Source organism: Dipodomys ordii, unplaced genomic scaffold, assembly GCF_000151885.1.
Source record: "Dipodomys ordii isolate 6190 unplaced genomic scaffold, Dord_2.0 Scaffold209, whole genome shotgun sequence".
Classification (NCBI taxonomy): domain Eukaryota; kingdom Metazoa; phylum Chordata; class Mammalia; order Rodentia; family Heteromyidae; genus Dipodomys; species Dipodomys ordii.
This window is the reverse complement of record NW_012267425.1, coordinates 271,591-280,816: the sequence shown is the minus strand read 5'-3', so window position 1 is coordinate 280,816 and position 9,226 is coordinate 271,591. Positions and strand designations below refer to the sequence as shown.

The 9,226-nt window shown below is 38.1% G+C and overlaps 1 protein-coding gene across 1 annotated transcript in view; it reads right to left on the bottom strand.

Moving 5' to 3' along the window:
• Nucleotides 1-7,742: 7,742 nt before the first annotated feature.
• The window catches only part of Clic2 (chloride intracellular channel 2), a 16,760-nt gene continuing 15,276 nt past the window's right edge, over nucleotides 7,743-9,226 (bottom strand). Inside the window, exon 5 of the mRNA XM_013035306.1 lies at nucleotides 7,743-8,819. Coding sequence (XP_012890760.1) covers nucleotides 8,658-8,819 — 162 coding nt within the window. The 3' untranslated portion in view covers nucleotides 7,743-8,657. The remainder of the gene's footprint in view (nucleotides 8,820-9,226) is intronic.

Genomic DNA, 9,226 nt, shown 5'->3' with positions numbered 1-9,226 from the left:
TTCCTTCCTTCTTTCCTTCCTTCCTTCCTTCCTTCCTGCCTTCCTTCCTTCCTTCCTTCCTTCCTTCCTTCCTTCCTTCCTTCCTTCCCTCCCTTTCTTGCTTGCTTACTTTCTTGCTTGCTTGCTTTTGTGCCTGGGCCCAGTCCCTGAGATTTTTTGCTCAAAGCTCGTGCTCCACCACTTAACTCACAGCTCCATTTCTGGTTTTCTAAAAATGGAGATGAATGTCATGAACTTTCCTACCTGGACTGGCTTGGAACTGTGATCCTCACATACCAGCCACCTAAGTAACTAGGATTAACAGCCATGAGCCACTGATGCATATCTTTTTTAAATTCCTGCCAATCTGATATAGTTAAATAAAATATACTTTATTGCCTTATTATACATTTTTCTGTCCACTAATAAGGCCAGCACCATGTCTTGTACATCGTACATTTGCATTTCCTCTTCTGAAAATTGGCTCTTGTTCTTTTTGTTGCTTTGTTTTGTCCTTGGTTCCAGGCTTTCAAGTCAGTGCTTCCATTTCATGCCTGACATTCTACCACTAAAGCCACACCTCCAGCCTGGCATTTTACAGGTTAATGCAGATGGACCCTGGCAGACTTTGTCCAAGCTGGCTTTGAAACAAGATCTTCCCATTTCAGCCTCTTGAGTAACTAGGATTACAGGCATCAGCCAGCAGTGCCTGGTTTTACCCTTTGTAATTTATTGTATATAGTACTTCCTCTTTGTTTCATTCAATTTTTTTATTTTCTAGAAATAGCTTTATTAGCATATAAATTCAAATACCACACTATTTACCCATTTAAAGTGAATGGCTCAATTGTTTTAGTATAGTTACATGTATATGCTACCCTCCTCAGTTGACTTTAGAACTTCTTGGTCCCCTCAAAGTAACATACAACTTTCAGTCATCTCCCCCCCTCATGTCTCTCTCTCTCTCTCTCTCTCTCTCTCTCTCATCTTTCCAATTTCTGCAACCATTCATGTTCTTTCTGTTTCTATGGATTTCTTTATTCTCGATATTTCATGTAGGTGAGATTATAAAATATGTGAATTTTTGTGATTGACTGCTTTCAGTTGGCTAGTCACAAATGAGTATAATATTTCCAAGGTCCATTCATCTTGTAGCAGGTACTAATACATTGGTCTCTTTTTATTTGCGCATTTAAAAATAAATACTTGAACATATTGTATCATTTTTAGACAGACTTTTTCTTATGATTATTTCCTACACAATATAGTATAACAAACTACATGGCATTTACATTGTAGGTATTACACATAATGTAGAGTTGACTTTACCCATATAAGTCAATGTGCAAAATACTATCACTGATGATAACATTTGAAGGGGACTCTGGAACCAATCCCTCCAACATAATGAAAGACAACAGTACTTCATTATTTTTATGGCTGAAAAATCCAGATAGATCACATTTTTCATTCACCCATCAATAAGCATTTGGATTTTTCCACCTTGTGGTTTTTGTAAATAGGTCTGCTGGAAGTGGCACTGTAGCTCAAGTGGTAGAGCGCTTGCTTTGAGCTGAAGGGCTGAGGGACAGCGCCCAAGCCCAGAGTTCAAGCCCCACAACCGACCAAAAAAAATTAATTAAAAATATAAATAAATAGGTCTGCTATGAGCATTCATCACAAGTTTTGTCTTGAACACCTGTTCTAATTTCTTTTGGATACTGAGGAAAGCCTGGACTGTTTTCCACAGTGGTTTTGCTATTTTGAATTCCCACTTGCAGTTGTATGAGGATTCTAATATCTTCTGTAACATTATTTGACTTTTGGATCATTGTCATTATCTGACAATCTAGCCATCCTAAGGGTTTGAAGTGAATTTTAATTCTAGTCTGATTTTCATTTCCCAAATGATTGATGATGTCAAGAATGTTTTCAATTCTTATTGGCCATTTATACATTTTCCTTGGAGATATAGTGACCTAGATTATTGCTTTTTTTTTTTTTTGGTCAGTCGTGGGACTTGAACTCTGGGCCTGGGCGCTGTCCCTCAGCTCTTCAGCTCAAGGCAAGCGCTCTACCACTTGAGCTACAGCGCGACTTCCGGTTTTCTGGTGGTTTATTGGAGATAGGAGTCTCACGGTCTCTCCTGCCCGGGCTGGCCTTGAACCGCGATCCTCAGATTTCAGCCTCCTGAGTAGCTAGGGTTACAGGTGTGAGCCACCAGCGCCCGGCGATTATTGCTCATTTGTAGATTATTAGTTTGTGTATTATTGAGCTATAAGCTCTTTCTGTATTCTAAATAGAAGTATCTTATTAGATATATGATTTCCAAACACTTTCTTCCATTCTGTGTTCTTTTCACTTTCTTGAAGCTGTCTTTTGAAATCCAAAGTTTTTTTTTTTGCCAGTTTTGGGGCTTGAACTCAGGGCCTGGGCACTGTCCCCAAGCTTCTTTTTGCTCAAGGCTAGCACTCTACCACTTGAGCCACAGCACCACTTCTGACTTTTTCTGTTTATGTAGTACTGAGAAATCAAACCCAGGGCTTCATGCATGATGTTAAGCAAGCACTCTACCACTAAGTCACATTCCCAGCTCTGAAATCCAAAGTTTTGAATTTTGATGAAGTACAATTTATCTACAGATGGTTTCCAATTTCACAATGGCAAAAGCAACACACATTTAATAGAAACTATACTTCAAACTGAATTCTGTCCATTTCCTGAGATAGCAAAATGCAAGCATATAAAAATCAGCTGACTTTGTGTACTGAGTCTATATCCTCCAACACTGTTTTAACTCTCTTGTTTATCCTAATAGTTTTTGAGTGTATTTTTTTTTTGCCAGTCCTGGTGCTTGAACTCAGGGCCTGGGCACTGTCCCTGAACTTCTTTTGTTCAAGGCTAACACTCTACCACTAAAGCCATAGCAGCACTTCTGGCTTTTTCTGTGTATGTGGTACTGAGGAATTGAACCCAGGGCTTTATGCATGCTAGGCAAGCACTCTACTACTAAGCCACATTTCCAATCCTTGAGTGTATTCTTTATGATTTTGTAAAATACTTTCTTGGATATATGGAGAATATATATATATATATATATATATATATATATATAGAGAGAGAGAGAGAGAGAGAGAGAGAGAGAGAGAGAGAGTTTGGTTTGTTTTTCATTATATCAATGTGACATTTACATTTGTTGATTTTTAGATACTGAAATAACTTTGAGTCCTTAGGATAAATCCAACTTGGTCATGATATATAATTTTTTAATGTTTCTGATTCAGATTTGCTTGTATTTTTGGGGATTTCTACTTCCATATAAAAAGATTTATTGGTCTGATGTGTGTGTGTGTGTGTGTGTGTGTGTGTGTGTGTGTTGGTCGTGGGGCTTGAACTTCTGGACCTGGGCATTATCCCTGAGCTCTTCAGCCAGCGCTCTACCACTTGAGCCATGGGGTCACTTCTGGTTCCCTGGTGGTTAATTGGAAATAAGGGTCTCACAGACTTTCCTGGTCAGGCTGATTTTGAACTGTGATCCTCAGATCTCAGCTTCCTGAGTAGTTAGGATTACAGGTGTGAGCCACCAGCACCTGGCTGTAGTTTTCTTACATTATAATATTATTGGTTTTAGTGCCAAGGTAATTCTGACCTCATAAAATGAATTAGAAGGCAGGTGCTGGTGGCTCAGTCCTGTAATCCTAGTTACTCATGAGGCTGAGATCTGAGGATTGCAGTTTGAAGCAGTTCAAAGCCAGCCTGAGGAGAAAAGCCGTGAAACTCTTACCTCAAATAAAACTACAAAAAAGAGCCAGATGTGTAGCTGTGGCTCAAGAGATAGAATCCTAGCCATGAGCAAAAGAAGCTCAAGGACAGCACCCCAGCCCGGAATTGTAGCTCCAGGGCTAGTACCAAAAACAAACAGAAAAAATAGTAAGGATTTATTTTTATTATAATATATTCAAAGCAGGGAAAAATGGAGAACAGTGAAAGATTCTTTGGTCCTCATACAGAAAACGAGAGTTAAATACTACTGCTTTTGTAGGTTTTTGGTGTTTGGGGCTTTTTGTTGTTGTGTGTGCCAGTCCTCCGGCTTGCACTCAGGGTCGGGACACTGTCCCCAAATGTTTTTTGCTCATGACTACTGCTCTATCACTTGGGCCACAGTTTCACTTCTGGCTTTTTGAGTGCCTAATTGGAGATAACAGTCTCATGGACTTTCCTGCCTGGGCTGGCTTTGAATCGCGATCCTCCAATCTCAGTCTCCTGAGTAGCTAGGATATCAAACATAAGCCACTGGTGCCTAGCACTAAACGGTTATTTTTGTTTTTTTTTTTTGGGGGGGAGGGGGGGTCCGGTCGTTGGGTCTGAACTCTGGGCCTGGGCGCTGTCCCTCAGCTCTTCAGCTCAAGGCTAGCGCTCTACCACTTGAGCCACAGCGCCACTTCCGGCTTTTTTCTTTTTGCTTATGTGGTGTTGAGGAATCGAACCCAGGGCCTCATGCATGCAAGGCAAGTGCTCTACCACTGAGCTACCTTCCCAGCCCCTAAACGGTTATTTTTAAAGGTAGTTTTAGCCAGTTTCAATAGAGCAATAGGCCAACCAAGTGATTCTGCTGCTCTGCTAGAAATCTACTTTGCACTAATTATTTACATATAAGGGAAGATTAGCCATTTGTGTGTTCCATGGGCCCCAAATATTTTCTCCATGTTTATAATTCAGGTTTTGAACTTTAAATACTGGTTTTGTTCAAATACAACAAAACCTTTAAAGTTCTTTAGCTAAATGTGAGCTTTAGCTTCTACTTTTTTATCTTGCTGAAGAATTTGCTCTTTTCCTTTTTTTCTTTCTTTTCCTTTCCTTTCTTCCCCTTCTCCTCCCTTTCCTTATTTCATTCCTCCCCTTTTTCTTTCCTTCCTTTGCTTCCTTTCTTTATTTCTTCTTTTCCTACTCTTTTCTTTTTTTTTTTAGTGGTCTGGGTATGAAACCCAAGTCTTCATTGATGCTAGGCAAACACTATCACTGAGCTATGTCCCCAGGCCTAATTTGTTTATTTGAATAAAAGTGTTTTATCAAATATTTTATTATCTTTACTTGTGAATATCCTTTTTATAGTTAATTCACCCATTTTATTTTAGTATTTTTTGTGAGAAGGGAGAATAGCTATGTTTTTCAGATAGATTGCCAGCTATATTAAATATGCCATCTTCCATTTATTACTTTATTATTCTATGTTATCCATCCATCTATCCATTCATTCACTCACTCATTCAACAAATATTCCTGGAATACCTACACTGTGCTTTGGATATTCTTTTCCTTCAAGGAGATGGATCTTACATTCTAGGAGTACCTTTATTTTCTGGTACTAGGACTTGAAGTTAGGGTCTTTTTTGGGGGGGGTCCAGTGGTGGGGCCTGAACTCTGGGCCGGGGCGCTGTCCCTCAGCTCTTCAGCTCAAGGCTAGCACTCTACCACTTGAGCCACAGTGCCACCTCCGGCTTTTTTTTTTTTTTTTGCTTATGTGGTGCTGAGGAATTGAACCCAGGGCCTCAGGCATGCAAGGCAAGCACTCTACCACTGAGCCATCTTCCCAGCCCTGAAGTTAGGGTCTTATACTTGCTCAGCTTGCTTGCTTGGCTGGCACTCTACCACTTGATCCACACTGTAAGCAATTTTTTCTTTATGCACATTATTTTGGAGATGGAGTCTTAAGGGTTTTTCTGCCAGAGCTGGCTTTTTTTTTTGTTGGTCATGGGGCTTGAACTCTGGGCCTGGACACTGTCCCTCAGCTCTTCAGCTCAAGGCTAGCCCTCTACCACTTGAGCCACATCACCACTCCTGGTTTTCTGGTGGTTAATTGGAGATAAGTCTCATGGACTTTCCTGACCTGGCTGGCTTTGAACTGTGATCCTCAGATCTCAGATTCCTGAGTAGCTAGGATTACAGGTGTGAGCCACTAGCACATGGCTGGAGCTGCCTTTAAATCACAATAATCTGGAACTCAATCCCCTGAGTAGCCAAGATTACATGCATGAGTCACTAATAGGCTATAGGAATATCTTTTTAATGAGTTTATTAGCCACACTATAATCAACAGTTACTGAGAAAGTTAGACCTTCTATGATCAATAGATCTTCCAGTCAAATATTCTAAAAGTTAAAAATCTGAATTAATAAATCATTTGTGGGCTGGGAAGGTGGTTCAGTGGTAGAGTGCTTGCCTTGTATGCATGAAGCCTGGGTTCGATTCCTCAGCACCACATAAGCAGAAAAAGCCGGAAGTGGTGCTGTGGCTCAAGTGGTAGAGTTCTAGCCTTGAGCTGAAGAACTGAGGGACAGCACCCAGGCCCAGAGTTCAGGCACCATGACTGACACACAAAAAGAAATAAATAAATCGTTAGTATTTTCTTCTTTGGAAAAGGTAGTATGGCTGGTTTGTATATATGTTTCCTTTGGCAAGTACTGTGACCAATTTCAAATTTTCTCATCAGTACAAGGCGCCCTTTCTTCACAATTAAAAAAAAACACAAACTAGTTTCAGACTTGTGATTCCAATATCTTTTATAAAATTAAGTCCAGCCAGGTCCTGGTGGCTCAGGCCTATAATCTTAGCTACTTAGACTGAAATCAGATAGAGAATCGAAGTTTGAAGCTAGCTCGGTGAGACTCCATCTCCAATTAACTAGCAAGAGCTACATTTCAAAAAGAATGAAAATGGTAAAGATACCATTTGGAAAGAAAGAGGACTAACAAGAAGTTGAAGCTGGACAAGAGAAGTAATGAGGAGATGAGTGTAATCCACATATATTATATACATGTATGAAAATATCATAATGAAGCCATTCTTTTGTACACTTAATATATACTAATTAAAAATAAAATAATAGAAGGCATAATACAGTAAATACATAAATAAAAAACGAATTGTTAGTACTTCATAGAGTTATGAAGATTAAGTAACCAAGTAATAATTAGTAATATAGTATTTCACTAAGTAGCTATTGAATTGAACTGTATTAATGTTAGCTAAGAAGAGAATATGAAGTGAGACTGAGATACCCCTGTGGTTCCTTCCTATGTCCCTGGAAGCCACATGCGGTCTCAAAAAAAGATAATGATTTTCTCTAAGATAGTAATTCTCAGCTATGTTAATCCATGTGAAATTGGGTAACTACCTACTTCTCATAAATGCCTTGTCATATGCTGGAGTTTAGTAGTGGCATATTTTATTGTAAAATCTGTATAAACAGTTTTGGTTTATAAATTTCAGGTCATAGTACTAAGAAATTTTGTTCTTTAAAATCATGGATCTTAAACAATTTTACTTTTGTAACTCATATTAATGAAGATGCAAAGGGTTGAGTTGTTCAGAAAAGCTTCCACCACCATCTAGACCAGATGCAATCTGTCAGATCAGTCTAGTACACAGGAACATGAAATTAGACATGCACATTTCATATTCATAATACAAGAGCCATTTGTATGCCTAGGTCTGATGTTAACTCTTTACTCATTGTTTTTTCTGTAAATCAATTACTAAATTTAAATTCCATCCTGATAAAAACCTATAGGTTTTATTTTCCTTTTCTGAAGCTGCTTGTTTGTTTCTCCTTTGAAGGAACAAGATCAATTTCAGCCTTTGTTTCTAGTTTTGAATGATTTTTAATATATATTTGTTATTGTAAAGATACTGTACAGAGGGGTTACAATTACAGGAGCAAGGTAATGAGTACATTTCCTATAGAGCATTGTTACACCCTCCTTTATATTTCCCCTACTATCCCTTTCCTCCCCACTTCCTCAACTCCTCCCTTTCCTTTCCCACCCACCTTAGTTTTGAATGATTTGAGGATACCTCTATGAATCTAAATACATATGTTATGGTTTTAATTGTACAGAAAGTTTTGTGAACACTCTGTAAATCACAGGGTTAAGTGCCTTCTCATTTAATGGACAACAATAAGACCTTTTGATTAGCCAACTTTCTTAGTTTCCTGCTTATTTCTATGAATAAAGATCCAATCGATTTTACAGCTTTGCTGTCCATTTGCTTCTGATTTTGTCTTTCATACAATGAATACTTACTAATAACATAATCTGGTCACAAAGTCAATATCATCACCTCTGACTATAATGTGACTATATTTGTAGGCATTGAATGCTGTTCTATGACCAATTAATCTTAATCTCTAATGATTTTAAAATTTGCCTCTCTGATACTCAGTCTAATTTCATTATTTCAGAAATAGACTCATGTATATTCAGTTAACAAAATGTCAAATTATTATGATTTGGATGGAATCATTTCTAAATAATAGCTTGAGATTGTGGCTCTACTTATATCATTTGTAACTTCAGGAATGTTTAACTCAAACATTATGCATTCTAGGAACCTAAGTAAAGGACAAAAGATCTCGATGCTTTCCATGTCATTCAATATTGCAGTGGTTTGCCATAGGAATAAAGGAGATAGAGTACAAAATGAAGATATATAAAATAAAAGTGGATAGATTGTTTATGGCTAACTAGTATAGAAAATGCATATATATATAAATTATTTTTCATAAATGAATTGGATAAAGGAAATAGTACTTTCCATATTAGTATTTCAAAAATGTTTCTAATACAGTAGAAAGTGAAAATTGATTACAAAGAGCTTTTTCTCCTGAAAGAGTTGTCTTAACTCTTTTGTTTAGCCACATATGCATAAGTATTTTCAATTTCTTTATCTTCAGGGCATGTATGGGCAAATTCTTCGCGGGCATAAGCATTGTGGAGATAGCGCCAGACGCCTGAGAATTCTGGTGGAATGTCAAAATCACGGTATTTCTTGGCAGCAACCTAGGATTTTTGAGAAAAAAATAAAAAAGGAAGTTAATACAAAAGGAATAAGTAATGTAGAAAAATCTCAAATACTATGAAATAAACTACCAAATAGCCTAAAAGAATCTTGAATTTAATATTAATATTTTACAGACAAAAATATCTGCTTATAATCATAGTCATATTGATGCTATATTTAATTATTACGGATGTGTTTAGTGGAGAATAGAGAACTGGAGCACATGTCATACCCATTAGACTAAGAGTTTATTTAGGACCCTCAGGAGGTCCCATTTCTTTTTTTTTGGGGGGGAGGGGGGTCCGGTTGTTGGGCCTGCACTCTGGGCCTGGGCGCTGTCCCTCAGCTCTTCAGCTCAAGGCTAGCGCTCTACCACTTGAGCCACAGCACCACTTCCGGCTTTTTT